Source organism: Typopeltis vanoorti, chromosome 5 (genome assembly GCF_054136105.1).
Source record: "Typopeltis vanoorti isolate ZY-2024b chromosome 5, IOZ_Tvanoo_1.0, whole genome shotgun sequence".
Lineage (NCBI taxonomy): Eukaryota > Metazoa > Arthropoda > Arachnida > Uropygi > Thelyphonidae > Typopeltis > Typopeltis vanoorti.
Genome location: NC_143553.1, coordinates 51,654,564 through 51,679,552, shown reverse-complemented (window position 1 = coordinate 51,679,552; position 24,989 = coordinate 51,654,564). Strand labels below are relative to the sequence as shown.

At 35.1% G+C, this 24,989-nt stretch overlaps 1 protein-coding gene across 1 annotated transcript in view; it reads right to left on the bottom strand.

Annotated features, from left to right (window-relative positions):
* Positions 1 to 24,989, bottom strand: part of Sec8 (exocyst complex component secretory 8) — a 519,950-nt gene that overhangs the window by 472,494 nt on the left and 22,467 nt on the right. Inside the window, exon 2 of the mRNA XM_090392988.1 lies at positions 12,622 to 12,662. Coding sequence (XP_090249114.1) covers positions 12,622 to 12,662 — 41 coding nt within the window. The remainder of the gene's footprint in view (positions 1 to 12,621; positions 12,663 to 24,989) is intronic.

Below are 24,989 nucleotides of genomic sequence, written 5' to 3'. Positions count from 1 at the left end.
TTTTTTGTATGAATTAGAACCATCAGTTATAACCTAGTCTGTAACCTTCACTTTAGCTTACTAGTTTGTATTCTCTGAGGATGCTAATAGAAAAAGATTGGCGAAACATGTAGGAGGATAAAATAAAGCTACTTGACAAAGATTATATAAAAAAAGTGTAATAGTCTTATTATTTTACTTCATTGTTGTTGTTAATAATGGCAGATAAAATTAAAAGTAAAAGTGCTATTGCTTTCAGTGACTAGAAGAAGATATGTAAACCTATTATTACATTAGATACTAAAACTAAAATTATTAAATTTAGTGATAATAGTGTATCGGAAAAAAAAATGTCAAAAAAAAGTGAAAAGTAAACTGTCAAAAGAATTCTAAAAACAGACCAAAACTTGCGTAAAAAATTTATTACTGTAGTTCACATAAGTGTCATGAACATCATAAGTACAGGATCAGAGAACGCCAATTAAACAATAAGACAATTCTAAAAAGTGCCACATGAATAGCTAACATAAGATCTAAAAAAAAAATTATATAAATATATACATAAACAAAATAAAGTTAATAAACCCTTGTTGTATAGCAAATCACTGTTTCCCAACAGTGATTTTGCTATACAACAAAATTTGCTACAGAACAGTGGCCTCGAACCTAATGTGTTGTGTGAGTGAGGTATGCCTATACTACAATAATAGCATGCTAATGAGAACTGTGCATCTGTTACATCTGCTATGCATATGTAAGATTCTGATTAGCATTGGCAGGTGGCAGTATTTCCTTGCAACCAGTGTTCTGGAAATATTCATGGCCATTCTTACTTGGCAGCGTTGATTTCTGGTGGCTATGTCTTCTTTAAAGCATTTTGCATATTTCAATTTCCATATTCTATCACTATTTTATTGAAGGGATGGTCAGTCCTCTGAGTTACCTTCATCACCTTCACAATATGTCCCCTAAACTTAAAAATTTTATCAACTCTCACCCAAGATCCCTTACCTCCTCCACTTGCTTTAGTATAGTTCCACCACTTCACTGGTGAATTTTGAGACCCTACATTTGGTTGCATTCAACTGACATCCCCATTTATTTACTCATCTGTCAGATTATTCAAATCCTTCCGAAGGGCTCACACACATTGGCACTGTTACTAATAACACCTTCAAACTTCATTATCTGCAAATGAGTTAACATCTTCCTATAACCCAGTAACTTTATCAGTGACATAAAGTTAAAAGGCAAAGATCCCAGAACCGATCCCTATGGAACTTCACTTGTTGTCTTCCTTTTTCTTGATACGGCTTCTTTCCACAACATGCTGATATCTATCCGACAACCAATTCAACTCGCTAACCTATATGTTGCAACCTAAATATCAGTTTATTATGTGGCACCATATCAAAATGTAGTATATGCCTTTCCCTCATCAACTGCTCCTGTCACTTTAATATAATAGCTAATCAAAGATCAGAGACAACAGATGTGAGTGTTCTGAGAATAATTAGGAAGAAAGAACATATGGCATCAATGACATAATCATATTAAAAATGAGGTTATTAGGAAGGAACTCAAAATTTTTAGCAATCAGGAATGTGTAAGCAGAACTAATCTCAGGTGGTATGGTCATTTAAAACAGAATGGGAAAGGAAAGATTAGCAAAACAGCATGCCTGGTGCTAAGATGGCATTAAAGAGATCCAAGCAAGATGCAGGTGGACTAATGCAGGCAGAAGTGCCTTAGATTAATGAAATGTAAAATCTGACAATACTGAAGTCCTAAAAGCTAACAGACTAATCTGGAGAAAAATTGTCAATAGTAAGTTAATTATTAATAATATAAACTTTTCATGTAGTACTCTCATGGTATCCTGTATACACCATGAGGAATCAGATGATGATGATGATGAAGTAACAAAATCGTATATCACCATATTAAAATACCATGTATCAGAGAGAGTGAAAGGGATTGTATGTACCCCTCCCCCTCCACACACAAGATCATAAAGTAAATACATGACAAAAGACATCACATTCTTGTTTTAATCTAATACTAAAGCATGAGCAAACAAAAGTTTGAATGCGATGTATCAACTCTACATGATAAGTATCAAGAACTATAATACAATAGTGCCAGACAAGTGATTAGAGAGAATAAAGAAAACCTGTTAATGTGTTTCTTTATTATTATTATTATTGTACCCTCCATGAAGAGTTGGCAGACTCATCGTGGGAGATTCATTCAAATGACAACATAAATATGTTGTCATTTATATATATTGTATTTATAATACCAAATCTTAAAATCCTTAACACTCCTTCATTAACAACACATTCTGGTAATGCATTCCAATAGCTGACAATTCTCCATGTAAAAAATCTCCATGATAAAGAGGGGTGCTTCTCACACCCCTCTTCATCATACTCTTGCATAACTTCCAGGAATGGCCTCTGGTTTCTCTCCTCTCATAAGATGACATGTCTCTATCATATCTTCTCTTTTCCTTCTATCCAATAAACTCTGCAATCCATATTTCTTCAACTTCTCTCCATAGCCAGCATTCCAAAGTCCTGATATTGTCTTAGTCACTCATCTTTGGACCCTCTCCAATGTTTCCACATCACACTGAAAACCAGGTACGCCCTCTTAACTTCAGTCTACTGTCAACCATCACTCCCAAATGTTGAATCTTATCCGCTTCCTGCAATATTGGCACCATTGTATAGTACACAGCCTTATGCTACTGCACTCCAAAATTCAACACTTATTAATATTAAAACTACAACCCCACTCCTTTGTCCAGGTCAAAAGTCATTCAAATCTTCCTGAAGGGAATTAACATCAACAGTGCTATTTATAATTCTCCCCAACTTTGCATCATCAGCAAACAACTGAAGATCTCCAGTCAGGCCCCATGATACACTGAGACACTGTTCCAGCAAACACAACTGGCTGGTATTGTTCAGAGAGCGACTCTCCAATCCATCAAACCAATATACTATTTACTCCCATCCTCTACAGATTTTACACCAACTTATCATGTGGTAATCTATCAAATGATTTTGCAAAGTCCAAGAATATCACTGTATGTGATTCTCCCTTACCTAACACACTCATTAACCTATCATAAAATGCAAGTAAATTGCTAAAACAGGGCCTATCTTTTACAAATCCATGATGACCATCATAAAGAATACTATGTATATCAACCAATCCTTTATTCCATTCTAACCAATCTCTCCAACATCTTGACCACAACTGCAGTTATACAGACTGGTCTATAATTGGAAACTTCTGTCCTAGAACCATGCTTGTGGAGTGGTACTATTCTGCCTTCTTTTCACTCCTTAGGAACCCTATGCACTGCAAGCCTTTCATTAAATAACCAGGTTAAGGGCATAGCCAACTGTGATATCTCATCTATTTCCACAGCCTTATTAACATCAAACCCAATCAACACCTGATACACCTCTGATTCTTTCACTTACAATTCTCCTAATACTTGCTTACCTTCTATATATTGCACCACATCATTTACAGTAGTATGATATATGCTGACAAAGTGTTCATTCAATAACTCCACTATATCGTTTGCAACTGTTATTTGGCTGCCATGACTATCCACCAGTGTCAACCTGTGATAATTTTCTTTCTCTTGCTTGCCACATAGCAGAAAAATTCCCTTGAGTTAACCTTGGCTTGACCAGTCAATCTCCTCTCATACTGCACCTTTTTTTTCGTTATCATGCTCGCCACCTTTCTAGCCTGCACTTTATACTCTCCCAAATCTCGGATCCAATCACCACCAACTGTCTTGTACCTCCTCCATGGCCTTTTCTTTTCCAGCACAGCTTGCTTGATTTCACTGTACATCCATTTCACTCCTACTCTATTCATGTGCTTAACCCTTGGTATGCAGTTATACATTGCTTGTGTCAGATACTGCCTTGTGAATTTCCATGTACTGTCAACATCCTTTCCGCTCAGCTCATCTACCCAATGTACTGATGCTAACTGACTACAGAACTTCCTATAATCACCAGCTTTATACTTCACATATATCCATTTTTGGCAGTAACCTTTTCTTGTTTCACCACTTCCCAAAACATTAAAACCTCTAGTTTCTTCAGTCACATGCTGTTTAAGATATTTATCTCTCAGATATTCAACAAACTCACTCTCCCTGTTCCCATATACTAACTCCTCCTTCCATTCTATATTCCTGTAATTAAAGTTTCCCACCATCACGATCACCTTCTTTTTACATGCCCAACAAATTTGCTAAAAAATTTCATAATCAGTATTCTCTGCATTCCCTGGCCTATACAGATATATTAGCCTGTTAATTTCAACTTCACACAGATTCAAAATCACTACATGCACTATCAACTTCCACACTTTGTGGACACAATTCCTCTGCAATCATTAACACCCCCCCCCCCCTCTGCTTTTCACATTTCTATCCTTCTGGAAAATTAAATATATTCTTCTATTCCTGACATTATATCCTCCTCAGACAACCAAGTTTCACTTATTCCAATTATCTTTGGGCATACTTACTCAATCAATGCAATAAACTCAGCTCTTGTTTCAAATACTCCTTACATTTGTGTACAAACATAACAATTCCTGTGTCATTGAGGCCATTCTACCAGTGCCAACATTCTTTATTCTAGCTGCTATACCATACCTCTCTCTCTCTCTCTCTCTCTCTCTCTCTCTCTCTCTCTCTTCTGTCTGACCACTCCCTTTTCCATTTCCCTGATTTTGACTCTGATTTCCATTCCTACCTGTCTCATCCTCACCTTCATGCATTCCATCACTTTGTGCTGCTGGAACCACATCTTCCTCCTCATATCCATCTTCCTTCATACAATCCGTTTAGTTGGGCTATCTTGCTTCAAAAGTAGACACTGATCATTTACTACATTAACTTCTTGACTCTGTGCCCTTCCAGAAAACAATAGCTTTTCTAAATGCCCAACACCAAACCCATTCAAATGCAATCTATCAACTTGAAACGATTCCAACTTTCCTTCAAATTCACTCTACAGATTTATAAATTGAACCCTCTTTGCCTCACACAACTCAGCAATCTTACTATTCATTATCACTGCTCTCCTTCTCAATTCACTATTGTCATATCTTGGCAACATATGCCTATGACTCTTCCTGTGACTTTTCTCTTTTATTGAAGAGAGAATAAAGGTAATTGACTTTAACATCAGAATTAAGGAGGTATCAACATAATTTCACAGCTTAATTCACATTGAATGAATAAAATAAATAAGATATTTATTTTGCTGCTAGCAGTTTTCTGGTTTTATATACAACATCCTCATGGCACAAATTGCCACAGTATGCAAGCACCAACAATCAACGGGAATAATTTTAAAACCATTATTATTATTATTACAGAAACCTTCATGGAGTCAATACTCATTGTGCTCACTCAACCAGCAACATGTCTATCATATTGAATTTTAATTATTTACACTCCCTGCATTCAAAATGCACTCTAGAAATGCATTCCACTGACCAACAACTCTCCGCATAAAAAAGTCTACTCTTCTTCCCATTTTAATGTCCACTCTTTTTATAATTCCATCTGTAGTAATCTGGTAGAATCCCTTAACCAGTTTGAAGGTCTCTATAATATCTCCTCTTTTTCTTCTATCCAACAAACTGTAATCCACATTCCCTCAATCATTCTGCATAACTAGAGTCCCAATATCACTTAATTATTATTATTATTATTATCATCATCATTATTAACAGACCTCCAGGGAGTCAGGAACTCATCAAGGAAGGCCATACTATTCACACCAGATGTAGATGTCATACCTGTTCTTGAATTCATTCATGCTACCTGCACATACAACATCCAATGGCAATCCATTCCAATCATGCACCACTCTAAAAGAGAAAAATCTAGCCCTCACCCCTTTTTGACAGCATTCTCAACTTCCAAGGATGCCTCAGCATCCTTTCTCCACCCTCCATAAAATGAAAAATTCCATTTACTGAAATTCTATATAAACCCTTTCAGAAGTATGTAAGTCTCAATCATATCACCCCTTTTTCCTCCTGTTTGCTAGTGTCTGCAGCCTAAAAATTCTCAATCAAGCTTCATAATCAGTATTTCACAATCCTGAAATCATTTTTGACACTCTCTCCACTGTATCAGGAAACTAAGAGACCACACCTGCATGCAATTGTCCAAGTGAGATCTTATCAAGGCCTTGTAAAGAGACAAAATGTCTTCCTTATCTTTACATGTCAAGGTTTGTTTCAGTATTGTAATTATTCTCTGTGTTGTATTTACAATTTTTGCTACATGACTGTTGAACTTCAACTTCCTGTCTACTAAAACTCCAAGATCCTTAGCCTGATCAGTTTCTTCTAGCATAATCCCACCAATATAATATGACATTGGTTATCTAATCACCCAAAGTACCTAACTGCAGATTTATTAACATGGAACTGACATCCATTTTCCCATGCCCACAATTCCAGTCTATTCAAATCATTTTGCAAGTACTGTATATCAGCATCACTCCTGATTAGCCTACCTATCTTTGCATCATCAGCAAACAGCTGTATGTCACATGTTAATCCTTCCCAATGTCACTGATTTACAGACTGAATAACAATGTTAGAATCATTCTAATATCCTGTCTCAGTCACAGAGAATTTTCTAGGATACAATATAAAAAACATAATAACACACACAAAAACAATAAGCAGAAGAAGGTAGACTAGAAGCCTAAAGTCTTATGGGATACAAACACCCTCTCTTGATGTGTTAGCTTGCCTTAGCTGCTCGGTAATGAAATCTAAGAAATAATGTTTCCCAAATCTCGGAAAGTTTAATACAGCCATATTAATTTAGATTAGAATGGTGTTTTAAATATGATACCAAGTCTAAAAAAAAAAAGTTTTTCAAGAAATACATCTGCCATAAATATGGTGGCAGATGTATCTCTTGTGTTCTCCAAGGTGGATGTTGGCAGATCTCCCAGTTTGACTATAATAAAGTTGCAAGTAGAAGGAACCTTGTAAACACCTTGAGCAGAGAGCAGAAGAAGTGGATCTTTGAAAGACTGCTAGTTTCAAATGAGGTTTGAGAGAAGTGCAAAGATTACATTTCTTTAAAAATTTCTGGCTATTTTTTTAGGTGTCCTGGATACAGGGAATAGTAAGAGCATTAATAGAATCTATACTTTGAGAGGGATGTGAGATGATGGTAGTAACAACCCTTTTGTTCATCTTTATGGCATTATAGTCACTGGACAGGAAGGTACAGTGAATAAAAGAGAGTTCAGGATGTGAGGGAAGCTTGGTTGGAACAGAGGTTGGAGGCTCTGTTGACAAAGGTTTTAATAATACCTATAGTTGGGAGGGATGATGAGAAAGCTTCTGTATGTATCTACCCAGGTGGATAGGTTTTCTGTAAACTGAGAAGAAAGAGTGCCATTGGGATGATGAGCGATTTAGAGTATACAGAAAAGGACTATTTTTTTTTATAGTAAACTGGATTCTGGGGTGCTGACTATTTGAGGTGAGGAGGAAAAAGACTAATGTGTCCAAGCTATGTGGTCAAATGGAGAACACTTCATCGATGTATCTTAGCCAGATAGAAGATTTGAGAATGGCAGTATCAAAAGCATGCTTTTAAAAATGCTCCATACAGAAATTGGCTAGAGGAAGAGAGGGGGGAGGAGGAGAGCATGGCTATACTCTCTATCTGTTTATTGTAGTGTCCTGCCAGGTGAAGTAACTAGTATGATAGCAAAATTAAAGAGATCAATGATGTCAGGGGGGGGGGACATTTTTAAGTAAAGTGTCAGAATGATTAAACCTGTGTTTAATTATTTCTCTTTACTGTATTCATTCCATTAAACCTAATTATGAGCTTAAATCAGCACCTAAACCTTAAAACTTGACTGTCTCTGCAATTTTAGGTAAATTAACACAGCTACACTTACTAATATTTCATAACTGTTTTTCTCTCTATGACAGAGAAACAGTCTCTCTGACTTGCAATAACTTACATGTAAGCACTTCATATATATATATATATATATATATATGTATGTATGTATAAAGGGTGTGTATATATATATATATATATATACTTTTTCCAAAGCTATGTTGAATAATATAGGTGATATCACATCTTATTTAAATCTGTGAAGATGTTGAATGGCTCTGACAATATGTTGTTAGCGAGGACTCTCCATTGATTTTCCTGTACACACATTTTAACCAGTCTGATTAATTTTTCTGGTATTCCAAATTCCTTTAAGATTTTCCATAGCCTTTCTCAATGTATGCTATCATATGTTTTTTGAAAGTCAATGAAGATATTATGACTTTCTTCATTGCATTCCCAATTTTTCTCTAGAATTTGTCTCAAGGCAAAAAGGCGATCAATGGTTGAATGACTTCTTCTGAAGTCGTTCAACCATTCTTCTGAATCCTGCCTGATATTTTCCGAGAATCTCTTCTGCATATGGAATAATTCTTTTCAGAATAATATCAAATAGGATTTTGTAGCTAGCATTTAAAAGTGAGATGCCTCTGTAGTTTTCATATTTTCTTTTATTGCCTTTTTGTGGATGGGGATTATTATTGATTATTATTACTAATGAGTTTAATTAGTGTAAACAGTTCGTTAGTTAACTCTTTTCCTTCATATTTAATTTGTTCAGTGATTTTATCAAATCCTGCAGCTTTATTATTTTTAAGAATTTTAATACTTGTTTCTATTTCACTAAATGATGGCTCTTTGACTTCTAGTTCACAAATAGAATAAATTCTGGGTAGGAATGTTACTTTGGGATTTTGACAGTTTAGCAGCTGTGTGAAATATTCCCTCCACCTTTCAGCCATCTGTTGGTCATTTGCAATAATGTGTCCTTTATTGTCATTAATTATTGCAGTTCTTGGTTGATAACCTGTCTTTGGGTTATTTATACCTTGAAAAACATTCCTTGCATTTTTATATGTATTCTCTTTTTCAGCTTTATCAATTAAATCTTTTAAATACTGTCTTTTTTCTTGCTTAATAATTTTGTTTGATTCACTACTAGCAAATCTTTAGTTTTGATAGTTATTGTTATCCTGTTTGGTTCTGAAGCCATTTAAACTTAGCTTCTTTTTTCTTTACTATTGCTCCTTTGCATCTATTGTTAAACCATTTATTATGGTGCGTAATATTTTGGAATCCTAATACTTTTTCAGATGCTCTGTTTATACAACACTTAATTCCATTCCATATAGTATCAATATTTTCCGTTTCTTCAATGTTATTAAGCTCTGCTTTTATATCATATGAGTAATTTAATGTTATATCATTGTTTTTCAGATTATCAATATTGAGTTTAGGATGTTTTTTATTTTTATTAAAATAGTTTTTGTTAAGTTTCATTTTCATTACTGTTTGTATCAAATAACGATCTGAATCACAGTCAGCACTATAACTTCTAACAGTTTGATTATTTCCAACTGTTTGCTATAGATTACTTCTCTTCTTGTTTTTGCATTAAGGTCTCCTGAAAGTATAATTATGTAATTTTTTTGGTATTTCATCAATTATTCCTTCCAGAGCATCAAAGAATTCATCCTTATTATCTTGATCAACTTCCTCTGTGGGTGCATGTGCATTAATTAAGGTTATTTTGAGCTTCTTTGTTAGCAGTCTTATTTTACTGTTTTACTGAGTTTTTCATTGATGGCTTTAAAGCATATGAGTGAGCCCCATAGCCTTTGTTGTATCATAAATCCTGTTCCTAGTTCATGCTTTCCTGTGATATTTCTACCATATAATAACAAATAATCTCCTAATTTATGTTCACCACTATCAATCCATCTAGTTTCCTGAATTGCTACTATATCCATTTTATATTTCTTAAGTTCATCACTTAGATTTTGCGGTGCACCAGCTCTATATAAGCTTCTGACATTCCGTGTTCCAAATCATAATCCTTTATTCCAAGCCACAGGTCGAGTTCCATCTTGTACAGTCTCATATTGAGGCTTATTTGGTACTTGGTTCCTAACAAGTAAGGTTTTTACAAGATGAGGTTGTTGGCCTCATGCTCAACCCCCCAACCTGGAGGACCAGGGTGTCTTAGTCTGGACCCTCACCTTTGACTAGTCTGGCTTGGGAGGCCCTACTGGTAGCATATCTATCACCGACATTGCTCTCAGGGTTATTGGGACATGCAATCCCCTCCACCACGACCCAATACCATTAACATACAAAATGAACAACAATGGTCCAAAACTGACCTCTGTGGTACACTACTAGTGACCTTTCTCGTTTGGGATTCTGTACCCCCATATATAACTTTCTGATATCTATCTGACAGCCAGTCACTGATCCACCTCAGAGGTCTGTTATACAATCCTATCTGTTTCAATTTATTTACCAGCTTGTCGTGTGGCAGTCTATCAAAAGCTGTTGCAAAATTCAAGTACACCACTGTATATGCATCTCCCCTGTCCAAGGTATTTGTCACTGTGTTATAGTACATAAGTAAGTTAGTGAAACATGATCTCCCTTTGACAAACTCATACTGATAACCACAGAGAATACTGCTGTTATCAACTCATTTCTGTATCCTACTTCTCATCAATCTCTCCAGTACCTTCACCACAATCTCCAGATATACAGATTGGCCTATAATTTGAAGCTACAACTTTATATGCAGTGGAACAATTTTATCCTCTTTCGACTCCCTTGGAATCTGTGCTGTTGCAAGACTCTTATTAAATAGGCATGCCAATGCTACTGCCAATTCCCTGGAAAATTCCCTTAAGATGTGTGGTGATATGTCATCAAATCTCCTATTGCTTTATTGACATCAAAGTTATTTATTTCCTTAAATACCTCCTGCTCACTCATAATTTAGCCATCCTTTCCTATGTCCTCTGAACCAAAGTTCCTCATGATTCTGCTCAGAACAGGAACAAACACCCTTATAAATTGATCGAATACCTCAATGTCTTCTGTAGCAGTTACCATTCTACCACTTTCATCCATTTACATTATCTTACCACGATAATTTTTCCTTCTACTTGCCACATATCTAAAAAACTCTCTAGGGTTTTCTTCACCTGGTTTGCTAATTTCTCTCATATTGTGCTTTTGTTTTCCTTACTAATTGAGTCACTCTCCTGGTTTGTTCTTTATACTCTTCGTGTAACTGATTATTACTATTCATTTCGTACTTCTTCCAAAGTACCTTCTTTTTCCAGATTTCATGCTTAAGCTCCACATTCATCCATTTTACACCTACCTTATTCCACCTTTTGACCTTCAGAATACATTCACATATTGATGCTGTTATGTATTTCTTTGTCAGTTCCCATGCAGCACTTATTTCCTTGCTGTTCAACTCCTCATTCCATGTTATAGCTGCAAGCTGTCTCCTAAGTTTGTCATAATCACCACCATAAATCCTTTCCTCACAAAAGTCTATATATGACAATCCACAACTGAGGTGATCCAACTGGAGGAAAGTGTGAAACCCCCTCTAACAATTACATCCCCTGATGAAATTATCATATCAAGAAGATCTGATCATTTCAGATCAGATCTTCTAGATAGTTATCTCTCAAGAATTGAGAGATGGTTATCTCTCAAGAACTCGAGAAATTCATTTTCCTTATTCCCAAATGCTATCTCTTCATTCTAATCTATACTGCATTCTGATCCAGTGAAAAAATCTGTACTGTATACTGTCAGCATGATTGGTGGATAACAAATGTTTTCTAACAGGGTGTGTGGATTTGAATCTCACTGTGCATGGATGATTATTCAAGTCTAAGTAAACAATTTTTGTCACCCAGTGTGAGACAACCACCATTCTACTTAGTGGAAACCTGAAATGTCTTGAAAAGTATCAACATTTGGTCTTTATAACAGAATTCCTAGATTGTTTAATCTTAATTAACCCACAGTAATAAATGTGCTACAGGTCACCAACTTTCTGTAGGCAGGAATAAAAACACCTTGAATCCTAAAAAGATTTTGAACCTGAATCTCTCTAAGTAAATGGTGACACTGTCATTTTTCTTACTGTAATGTAGAGGCAACAAGCCTCTAAAATTTAAAAAGTTACAACTAAAACATTTATTTTCAAAACAACATTAGATTTTAAAAAAATGCCATTTTTGAAAATAAGTTAATTAATTACAAACATTATACAGAAATTATAAATTAAAAATTATACAGAAAATATATGAAATTTTTGAAAAATTTCATATATTTTCTGTGAAATTTTTGAAAAATTTCAAATGTGTGTGAATACTAGAAATTCACCTTCAATGGTGAATTTCTAGTATTCACAAATATCGTAATGAACAACCATAGCAATCACTTTGATTAGGCCAATGTAGAGGCTCAATCAAAATACTGAAGATCATATAGGTTAATCAGAAGACAGATAATTGAAAAATTACTGTGGTTGTCATCTAAAGCTAAATGCAATAATTCACAATTCGTAACTACATAAAATTGAACTGATAAGTTGATAAGTAAAATTATCAATTTCATATAATTTAACTCGCAATTATCATAAGTTATTTTCTTTTCATTTGGAAGGTACAAGTATTGTGACTTACCTTACTGATAAAGTTCTTATAACAGACATCAATAGCCCTGTCTGTAATAAATATTAACAATAATGTAAATTTAAATTATTATATTTGAAATCATTCTAAAAATTAATGAAAAATATCCTTAACAATTTATAAGCAACGGAAGCATTATTTAGTTATTTTTTGAGTATTTATTCTTCACCTTTTGTGGACATCTCTCTCCCTAATATTACTATTTGTTGTGAACAAGTAACATTATCGATTGAAATATAATAGTATTCATCTCTATCTGTAAATTTTATAGAGCTATGGGGGGCATAATATCAACAACATTAAGAAATCAAATGTCCTTTGAAAAATTGTTAGCACTCAAGAGAAATGTATTAGCAATAATAATACATATGTTTGAAAGATTAAATAAAATGAAGAGAAATTTATTTGGAAACTAATAAACTGGATAACAGGTGAATTTTAGATTAAAGTTTATTTCAAAATTTTTAAATTTAAAATTGCTAACATAACCTTGCCTAACATCTAGCACAGATGTAAAAAATTCATGAAAATTTTTGGAAGTCAAAAATATTCGCCAGCCTGGTTGGCTGAGCGGTTAGCATATTCGCTCTCCAACCAACAGGTCACGGGTTTGAATCCTGCAGTGGGCATGGAAGTTTGTGATTGTCTTTAGGTGGAAGATGAATTTCATCACCAGTGCAAGACCAAGCCCCACTTATTAGGGTTTCTGGACCATGTAAAAATAAATTAAAAAAAAAAAAATTACAAAAAATATATAAAATTGACAAAAATGGAAAAAAAAAAAATCCTTAGCCCACCCACGATACAAATGTACTATAGGTTTAGCAATAACCTTTCATGGGTGGTAACTGCATTAAAAAATAAATAAATAAATAAAATAAAAATTAGGAGTCTTAAACTTCTGTTCTAAAAAGTCTAAAGCAATAAGATTGTAAGATTGATTAATGATTCAATATCATCTATCATAGCAATCTGGAAGGTAGCTATATTTTTTAATCATTATCTTACTGGAAAGAAGATTGTGATCTTCTTTATGATGGCCATTAGAAAAGATTCACCTAACTTGTCTCTTTGTGACTGAAAGAAGAATCACTGAAATTTTGAAGTTTGAATCCCATCCAGAAAGCAAGAATCTTTATAAGAGCTTTTTAAATGAATGTGAGTTAGCTGTTCTCATAAAGAGATAATAGGGTTTGTTCCCCCTCCTGAAAACTTGAGTTTTTTTGCATCCTGAAACACAGCAAACCAAACCAGAAGAAATAACATGCTTGCCTTGCAGCTTTTTTTGTTACTTTAGGTGTAATGCAAAACAACTAAGCCCAAATTTGCTGAATAAAGAAGCTGTACCGGAGAGGTCTAGCAATCATTGATTCCATACCATACCCAGGGTCGTACTTTTGCACAGCTGCATGAGGCTCTAGTTGGGGGGGAGGGATTAGGACAATTTAAGGGCCCAAAAATGTCTGCTAATCTAGCACTGGCAAAATATGTTTAATATTTCTGGGCTATCGTCCTATTTTGTCTAATGCGTTATTAATACAATTCCAATCTCCAGCTGCTATGATGTAGCTGACAGCATATAAATATGGCTGCAATTCCTGGAAGAATTTTCATCTAACTGTTCCTCTCGATGCAGCATAAAGATTTATAAATCTTATTGTACATCCCTGGTATTTCCAGTCTATTGTCAAGATTCACCCTTCTACATCATTTTCAATATTACAAAATGACCCAAGGAGAGAGAGAGAGAGAGAGAGAGATCTAGAAAAAAAAAAAAGTGGATATCTATCAAAGTTTTTATATCTTTATATCTACAGAAATATGTTTCTTGGAGAAACATACTTCTGTAGATATAAAGATATATCAAGAGGGCCTGATATTATGGCATAGCACAAGTTTCCATACAGCTTGTTTAACTGGACCTGTGGAATCCTCATACATTTAATGAGGCAATTGTACATTCTTTTCTATACTGCTCAAAACAATTAGGAGATATTTTGGTTTTCTTGTAAATTATAAAGTTATAAAAATAATTTACAGATGTAATACATTTATTTTAAAATATTCTTACTCTACAACAGTGTAGAACACACAATTGCATACAAAATCATGTTAAGACTTGTCGAAATGTGTCTTAGTCATATTAGTATCTGGGGGGTATGAAAGCATGGCTTGTTGCACTCATTTCCACAGTGCATAATTATCACTTCAATCTTAAATTTGTGTCACCTCCCAACCATTATTTTGTTAAAAATGGCAGAGCACAATGATATCCAGGAATCCATGACTTGGAGAGCCATTGGTCGATTAGAAGCTGGACAAATGCAGCAAGTTGTCACTCATGTTGTCATGTATCTCAAAGTGTAATTTCACGACTTTGGAATCACTTTCTGGAGACAGGAAATGTTTGCCAAAGACAAGGTCGCCCATCAACAACAACTCCAACAGACGATCAGTATTTGTCATTACTTGTCAGACATTTAATGCAACACAACTTTGAAGCGAACTTGCCACAGAAACAGGGAGGCTGGTATCGACACAGACAGTATGAAATCATCTTCATGCCATAGATTTATATGCTCAAAGACCAATTGTTTGCATTCCACTTACTGCAAATCACAAAAGAGCCCAAAGAATTTGGGCACAGGAACACCACAATTGGACAAATGAGGATTGGGCTTGTGTACTTTTTAGTGACAAGTCCAGGTTCAGTCTGCAACCAGACAACTGACGGTCTTGATATGGCATGAAAGTGGAACAAGAAATAATCCACAGTTTGTTCATGAAAGATCCCAACATCAAGGTGGGAGTTTGATGGTATGGGCTGGAATAAGTATAGGTGGCCATATTGATTTCTATTTTATCAGAAACAGTTCCATAATAGCCCAAAGGTATTGCGATAGGATTTTGGAACCTATAGTTCGTCCATATGCTGCTGCAATTAGCCAAGAATTCATTTTTATGGATGATAATGCTCGTCCACACCATGCAAATTTGGTACAAGAGTAGTTTGAGGAAGAAGGTACTGAACGAATGGACTAGCCTGCCTGTTCACTGGATTGCAATCCAATCGAACATGACTGGGATGATTTAGGTAGGTGCATTTCTGCTCGACTGGTGCCACCACGATCACTTCAAGAGGTCGAAATTGCTCTCACAGAACAGTGCAGAAATATCTCACAAGAAGTGTTTGATTATCTTATCCTGTCCATGCAATCAAGATGTACCACTGTTTTAGCCGTTAATGGAGACCATATGCCCTATTAAAAATTAACAAAAAAGCATTTTTGGCTATTCTTGTTAAAATTATTTCACGCTAAAATGTATAATTTGTTAAATTTATAATAAATAGTGATTATTTAAACAATATGTCATCAATTACACCCCATCCATAAGTAAGAAATATTTATTCATGTCTAAAGAACCCAATAGTTATAATTATTTGTAAAAATTTATAATTATCCGAACAGAAACTAAAATATCCCCAAATTGTTTTGAGCAGTGTAGCTGCTTGCCATTATTTCAACTTCATGGCTACTGTTCTTGATTTGGAAAGTACGGGGGGGACTGAGAAGTTCTGATAAACACCTAGAACAAAAATGATATTAAAGTAACTGATGTAACCACCAGAAAGAACATATTTTAAAACCCTTTAACCCCAATGGTTCATCAAATTGCAATAATTTGTTCTTTTTCTTTTAGAATATATAAGAATACATAAAATTCATTAATTTTTGTTCTAGGTGTTTATCAGAACTTTCCAGCCCTCCCCTCATAGTTATTTTCTTTCATGCAGATGGTAATCATACCGAGAAAACTTTGCATCAGTAAATGTTTTTTTTTTTTCTTTAATTAGATCTCTCTCTTTCCCTTTATCAGCATGAGATGGTTCCTTATAGTCCATAAACTCTTCTGAGCCTGAGGAGTCTTCATTTGACAAGACACAATCTTCTCCATCTTTACATTTTTTATCATTCTGTCTCCTTTTAGATTTTGTTCCTTTTTTTTGTTTGTCTTTTACATTTTTTTTTGTTTATCCTCAATTTTTTTTATTAATTAATTTATTTCTTTTTTTGATGATCCTGTCTGCATATGAAGTGCTTTCAAATGTCTTAATCTTTTCTGTTTCTTCTCCAATATTTTCTTGTATAACAGTTTCATTTGTTTGCATTTAGTCTTATATCTGTTCAACTGTTATACTAGATTCATTATTGTGCAGTTCTGGAATTTTTCGACTAATTTCTGACTGCTTTTGTTGTGCACTTGTGATTTTTACCAAGTATAACTAGTTTGAAAGCACCCACTTTATTAGACTGAAATGGAAGATCTGGAAACTCTTGTTTATGCCTCTCCAATGTATATGTTGTTATAATAAGCCCTACTGGTTCTCCTAGTGAATTTATAAAAGGACAGGTAGTAATGTGATGTTCAGAATTTTCACATTTCTGGCAGGGTCTGAGACACTGATTAGAAATATGTCCAATCTCCATATAGTTCAACTATTTAGCCTTAGGGCAGTTGCCACCCAAGTGACCATATGAACCACAATGCAGGCACTGCCTCTGCACTCCAGGATTGTTCACAATTACTCCATTGTACCAATGCTGTCAAAATTTGGGATTTTTCCCCGAGATATTACTGATTTTACTGCATTTTGAGAATGTCTGGATAAGATTTTCATTACTGTTTTCCATATATTCCATTGGAAATCTGTAGATTTTTACTGCTTTAACCTCGCTTCCTACCATTGCAGTAATTACTGTGCTACCTCAAAATGTAAAACCATGTAGTAGTTTATTCCTGGTTTCCCCATCTTTAGCTATAACTAAATATTCCCTTCTGCTATACAGCATGAAAGAATAAATCTTGTTAGCCACTACTATTTCTTTTAAACCTTAGTCACTTGTGTCACTTCTTCACATCCTGGAATTTCAATTCCTAGAGTTCGCACCCTTAGACCTGCCACGATGAGTCTTTTGACTCATCATGGGAGGTCCTTCCTAGGAAACACAAAGTCTATCACACCACTCCTTGAACTCATTGACCATTCTTGCTCTCATCACTCTATCAGGCAATGCATTCCCGGTTCAACCACTCTCCATGTAAAGAAACCACTCCTCGCTCTCTTGCTCACAGCTTCCTTTTGCAACTTCCAGGGATGGCCCCTTGTCATCGTTCCTTCCTGCTGTTCCACCAAGCAAAAGAACTCCCCAGTGTCAACCCTGTAACTACCTCTCAACAGTTTAAAAGTCTCAATAATATCATCTCTCCTTCTATCTACCAACCTCTGCAGTCCACATTCCCTCAACCGATCCTCATAACTAACATTGTACAGTCCTGAAAGTAATCTTTGTTATAGTTCGCCCACCAATTAGGAGTCCCTCGACACTTCTGAGCATGTCAGAAAAAGGAGAATCCATTCTGATAATAGGGTAATCAGTCTGTCTTCTGGGATGTAATAATGAACAAACTGAGTTTGTTTATTATTACAGGTCGGAAAATTTAGCTTTTCTTTTACGAACATTGCTGTTTTTAAAGTGTAACTATTTTGCTTGTATAACAGTTGGAAAAATGTATGTAGAATGTTAATAAAATTAAAAAAGGTATAGCATAAAACAAAAATGTAACTAAGTTTATTTTTAAGAAAGTTTTCTATAAAATAAAAATAATTATACAGAAAAACAGAAATTATTTCAAATGAACTTAGATATTCTAAACTTACAGTTGAGAGAACTGAGACACTTTAATGTCCTAAACTGATTAATTATTTATGACTTGTGACTCTCAATAGCATGCAAAAATATGTTGGAAAAAATACCATTGTAAAATTCTTTTAATCTTCAGAGTCATCTGAATCAGTGTCCGAATTGCCATCACTTTCACTTAAACTGATCACCAAAGGTTCGCACAATTCTTCGATAATTCCATCTCTATCCCAATATATATTTTCCAATGAGGTGACACGAGAGCAATATTTTCCCCAGTTTTGAACTGTAATACTTTCAATCGCCTGTTCTGAAAGCTTAAAAAGTTTCGACATGTCAATATCCCCAGTTACGTTGCGATGGTGAATGAAACTTTTCACTTCTGCCCAAACATACTCAATAGCATTAATATCGCAATGATATGGTGATAGCCTCAAAGCTAGAAATCCATGCTCTTTGAGCATCATGTTGAATTTAAATAGTTTAGTTGTGGGCGAGTTTCTTTTGACCAAATTAAGCAATTCAATTTTTCGCATATCTGGGGAATGAGAAATGTTATTTGCAGAGAGCCAATCCATAAGAACTTGCTTCTTATTAGACCAATTTGGAACTTTGTTTAATCGAATAGAGTGATATGACGCGTTATCAATTATAACAACATCATTTTTAGGAAGGTTTGGAATCAGTTTTTCTTCTGCCCACTTTTCGAAGATCGTAGAATTTATTTGCACATGGTAATCTCCAATTGTTGAATTGGCTTTGTATAGTAAGTTTGAATTCGCTAAAAAACCCATTTCTCCACCCGCACACAAAATTATTATGCACCGTAAAGCATTTCCGGTTTGTAGCACTCCACATTCTTCTTTAGACTGCCAACATTTTCCATAAGTTAAATTACTATCAATCCAAGTTTCATCTAGATACACAATCAGTCTTTTCTCCTCCCTGAAACATCTTATTGCTCTCAAATACTGTGTTCTACATAAAACAATGTCACTTCGCTCCATGATAAGTTTCCTTTTATTTTGGGACTTTTTAAAACAAAATCCGATTTCATGAAGTATTTTCCTTAAAGTTTCTCTTTTCCAAAGAAAATTAATTTTTTCTTTAAGCACAGGAATCAATTTCGGAACAGTTGGCACTCTTTTCTCAACTACGTAAAAATCGTGAATAGTTCTTCTTATAACGTCTACATCAAAATCATTCAAAGCTATGGTTTCGATGGTTTTCTTTCTCTGGCGCTTTTTTTTTAGGAGATTTAAATTTTGGCTTACCTTCACCTTTTGATTCCCTACGAATTCTTTTAACAGTCGACCCCAATATGCCCGCAATTGCACTTGCACGTTTTATGACTTGAGAAATTGAACAAGAAGACCGCCTTCTGACGATTCTTTTTCGCAGAATGTAAGCACATTATTCAATATTCTTTTGCAAGAGCTACTGAAACGTGTAACAATAGAACTTGTTGACTGTACTGGATCCATCATACAAATTAATAATAAAAAAAAATGCAGAAAAGGAACAACAAAAATCAAGCTAGCACTAGTACAGCGACAGACAAGAAAGCACGTGGTTTCGCATGTTGGCAACCAATTCGTACATCCTTCATTTCTTTCTCCCCTTCAGCATGAATCGACTATTCTTGGCACCAAGCCAAGAAGGGATCTATAAATTGTGAGCGAACTATATCTACTCTGTACTACCTTTTCCAGAGTTAATTTATCTCCTTCAAATCCTGGGGACCAAATTTGAGAACAATAGTCTAAGTGTGGTCTGATCAGAGTCTTATACAATGGAATGATAACTCTTATATCTCTGCAGGTTAGCATCCTTCTCAGTATTGCAGCAATCCTCTGGGTTACCTTCACCATCTTTGCAATATGTTTCCTGAATTTCAGTTTTCTATCAATCATCACTCCCAGATCTCTTGTCTCCCCTACTTCCTCCAGTACAGCTCCTCCAATTGAGTATGCAGCCTCCCATCGATGTATCCCAAACTTGAAGACTTTACATTTTTCTGCATTAAACTGAAACCCCCATTCATTCACCCATCTTTCTAGTTTATTCAAATCCTCCTGCAGGGCTGCTGCATCTGCAATATTACTAATAACCCTTCCCAGCTTTACATCATCTGTAAACAACTGAATATATCCCCCTGCAATCCATTGACAATGTCATTGATATAAAGGTTAAAATATAGGTCCCAGTAGTGAGCCCTGTCAGACCCCACTTGTAACCTTCTGCCTCCTTAATACTGCCCCACCATACACAACTCTCTGATATCTATCAGACACCAATCCTGAATCCAGTTGACTAATCCGACATTTAAACCCATATGCTGCAACTTAAATATCAGCTTATTATGTGGCACCTCGTCAAATGCCTTTGCAAAATCCAAAAAAATGGCAGTATATGCCTTTCCCTCATCAAATGCTCTTGTCACTTTATTTTAAAAGGGCAATCATATTACTAAAGCAAGAGCACCCTTTAATAAATCCATATTGAATCTCACAGATAACATTACCCTTATCTTGTCCAAAACTGTATATGGTCCCTCACTAATTTCTCCAAGATTTTAACACCTACTGATGAAACACAAACTCGCCTATAGTTAGACACATCCAGTCTGCTACTGCCCTTATGCAATACCACTATCCTTTCTTCTTTCCATTCCCTGGGCACCTTTCTGTAGCCAGACTTTCATCGAAAAACCAGATCAAAGGAGCTGTCAGTTCTTTAGCATATTCTCTCAAAACCCAAGGTGAAATACAGCTTTATCGACATCCAGGTTACTCAGCATTTGGAACACGCTCTCCTCTTGTACCTCTAAACCTCAAACCTGCCCTATCCCTCTAGTATTAAAAATTACTTTCCCAGGATGAAATACTCCAATAAAGTGTTTATTGAACAACTTCACTAGGTCCTCTGCATCAGTCACTCTATTCCCATTTTTATCCCACAATGTTATTCTTCCACAATCATTTCTCCTCCTACTGCCCACATAGCTAAAAAATTTCCTAGGATTATCTTTGGATCTTAGTACCAATCTCTTCTCATAGGCACTAAGATCTCTAAGGCACAGATTGGCACTAAGATCCAAAATTCAGTTTTGCCTTCCTTACCATATTAGTCAATCTCTTAGCCCGAGTCTTATATTCTTCATGCATCTGCTCTCCATCCCTCTTCTTATATCTCTTATATAATGCAGATATTAACTGTACTATCAATAATCTCATATTTACATAAATAATCCAATGATAGTTGGAAGGGGGGGGACTATATCAAAGTGGAAAAAAAAGAAAAGAAAAAAACCTAACTACTTATCTTGCCAAAATTTGGAGGTCTCATTAGTGGGAGCCAAACCCACGAAGATGCCATGGGTGAATTAATGCAGAAGTCATATTTCTCATATACAAATAGCAAAAAAGGTTTATCCCCTTATTATTAAATGACTCTGATAAGAAACAAATGTAGAAAATATATGTTCCACATCTTTCTACAAATTATATTCTTGTTTGCTCCTTTATAAGTTGAGTCAAGTCTGCACATAAAGTATCTTCACAACCAGGTTACTTGTTATATAGAGGTTGTTGACTTTGCATCAGTTGCTTTAGTATACCATAATGCAAAGCACACTTCCTTTCAGACATCTATATTGTTATGTATTATGAAAAGGTCTCTACCCAGACTGGTTTTGACCTTTACTGAGGTACTGTTAGAGTGTGGGGTACCTCTTCAAACACTCAGCAATCTACAAGATCACTCTAAATCTCACTGAGCAACCTAAAAGGACTACATTAAACTCCCCACTCCTGACCTGATGCACTCCATGACACAATACTCAGCAGTACCTCTACTGAGTGAAAGGCAAAAATCTACCACCAAGCAGTCCACTCTAAACCAAAAGATGAATATTATTAAAATGCTATCAGTGGGAGCCAGGTTGAATTAGTGAAAAAAAAAAAAAAAAATTTTTTTTTTTTCATTTACAAGTAGTACAGTGGTCTTAGTTGGAAGTTTATTTGCACTTGGTTAGACTATAATAAATTTAGTTTAATCCTTTATCCAAGTGTAAGCAAACAAAGTTTGCACCTGAAAATATCTTCAGGACTGAGGTAAGGTGGTACATCCCTTGGCAACTCACAGCAAAGGTGGATCAAACTTCCAACATCTTTCTCTACATCCAGAGTAATTTAATAATAAGGTGGTACACCGGTTGTTAACTCGTATAAGTAAATATGACCTCTCCATTGCTTCTGGCTTAATATCACCACTATGGGTCTGCCTCCCACTGACGAGACCTCAATAAAGGTCGAAACCGGTCTGGATAGTGGCCCTTCCCTTAATGCACAGCAGTATACATGTCTGCAAGGAGATGTACTTTGCATTATGGGAGATACACATTACCTCAGTCCTGAAGATATTTTCAGGCACAAATTTTGTTTGCTTATACTTGGATAAAGGATTAAACTAAATTTATTATAGTCTAACCAAGTGCAAAATAAACTTCCAACATCTTTCTTTAAATCCAGAGTAATTTAATAATAATGTGGTACACCGGATGTTAACTCATATAGGTAAATATGACCTCTCCATCAACCAATTTCTGCAATCTACACACCTTCAATCTATCCTCATAGGGAACATTCCACAAGTCACTCACCATCTTGGTTACTCGCCTCTGAATCCTCTCCACTGCTTCCTCATTCCCCAAGAAACCCAGGGGATCATACTTGAGCACATTATATGCCCAGATCTGGGCATATAATGCCTTATAAAGAGGAATGACAACTTCTTTATCTCTACATGTTTAATGTTTTCTTCAATAGCCAAGTAATCTTATGGCTACCTTAGCAGTATAAGTTTTAAAAGAGGTATACCGTGAGTAGACATATCGATACAAAATTAATAACGGAAAAAACTCACGTACAAAGATTATTTAACAGTATAATTTTCGCCTGCGTGTCACAGGCATCATCAGTACATTAAGCTCAAATTAAACAATAACTGACAATTCCAAAAAGCGCCACCTAAGTAGCTTGTGTAAGATAACTAAAAAGGTCAATAACTTTCCTAAAAATTAAAAAAATAAATAAATAATAAATAAATAAAATAAAACAAAATAAAAAATAATAAAATAAAATAAAAAAATTTTTAAATAAAAAATAATAATAATAATAATAATAATAAAAAAATCAATACAATAAAAAGTTAGGAAAGATTAGCTGATTTGTAAAGTACTGTCTCCCATAAAGGGGATAGACATAAGCCGTCGGATCTGTTTAAGTTAGGAGAATGAAGTAGAATTTCACGTTTCTTTATAAAGGCGTTCCATGAGAAACTGACTTTTGTGAAGAACTCTTGTCTTTCTCCAATGAACTCTGTGTCTAGTGAAGATGGCATGTTCTGCAAGTCCAGACTTTTCAGGTTTAAAGTATTCAATATAAGATTGGTGTTCTTCTAGCCGAATAGAGATCTTCCCGTTTGTCTGAAATAAGAAAATCCACAAGAGCACGGAATCTGGTAGACACCTGGATGATTAAGATGTGGAAGCTTGTCCTTAGGAGAAGTGAGAAAGGTGGAGATTTTTCTAAACGGTCAAAAGGCAACAAAAATATTCAGTGGTTTTAAAACTTTTGCTATACATTCACTGATGCCTTGTACATAAGGGATAATAATGCATGTTATTTCTTCTGTGTTTGAAGAGGAAGACATTAAAACTATTCCAAGTTCTTTTAATGAAGCAATTCTTATAACCATTAGATAGAAAGGAAGAAGTTATATATTGTAGTTCTTTCTGTAAAAGATCATCTGAAGAACAAAAGGAGTGGGCCCGATGAACCAGTGTTTTAATAGTTCCCGCCTTTTGACTGGGATGGTGATGAGATTCCTATAGAGACTCATATAGGCCATTATATGAGTCTTCTTTCTATAAACTGACAAATGTAGGTTACAATCTGGCTGGCGAAGAATTAGAAGATCTAAAAAGGCTAACTGCTTATTTGATTCTACTTCAAGGGTAAACTTGATCCTAGGATGAAATGCGTTTAACTTAGTGAGAAATTGTTGAAGAGCCATTCCATACAGCAAAAATGTCATCGACATATCTGAACCAAATTATACTATTAAATAATATAATTAACTGAAAATTATACTATTAAATAATCTTTGTACGTGAGTTTTTTCCGTTATTAATTTTGTACCTTAGCAGTATGTCCTCTAAACTTTAACTCTCTGACTACCACCATCCCTAAATCTAGAGCTTCATCTATTTCCCAGATTCCTACTTCACATTAAATTGATACCCATTATCTTTTGCCCATACTGACAGCCTATTTATTTATTTATTCCTATGGCAAAAAGAATACAATGCAGCTATAGGTTAATGTTTAACCAGAAAACCAATCCAGGGTCTCATCCATCACCTCGTGGATGTCTTGGATGTTACCATGAAATTGGCGCCTTAGGCAGTTGTTCACAATATGAGTGATCGTCTGGGCTATGGGGGGAACTGTCACAATAAGGGTGGTCTGACAGTCTCCATTTGTGTAGTAGGTAGCAACATCTGTCCTAGTTAGTTCTGATCCTGTTGATAGATGACCAAATCTTCCTAGGAAGGGCAAAACTAGGCTGCAGAGCACAGGGATCTTCAAC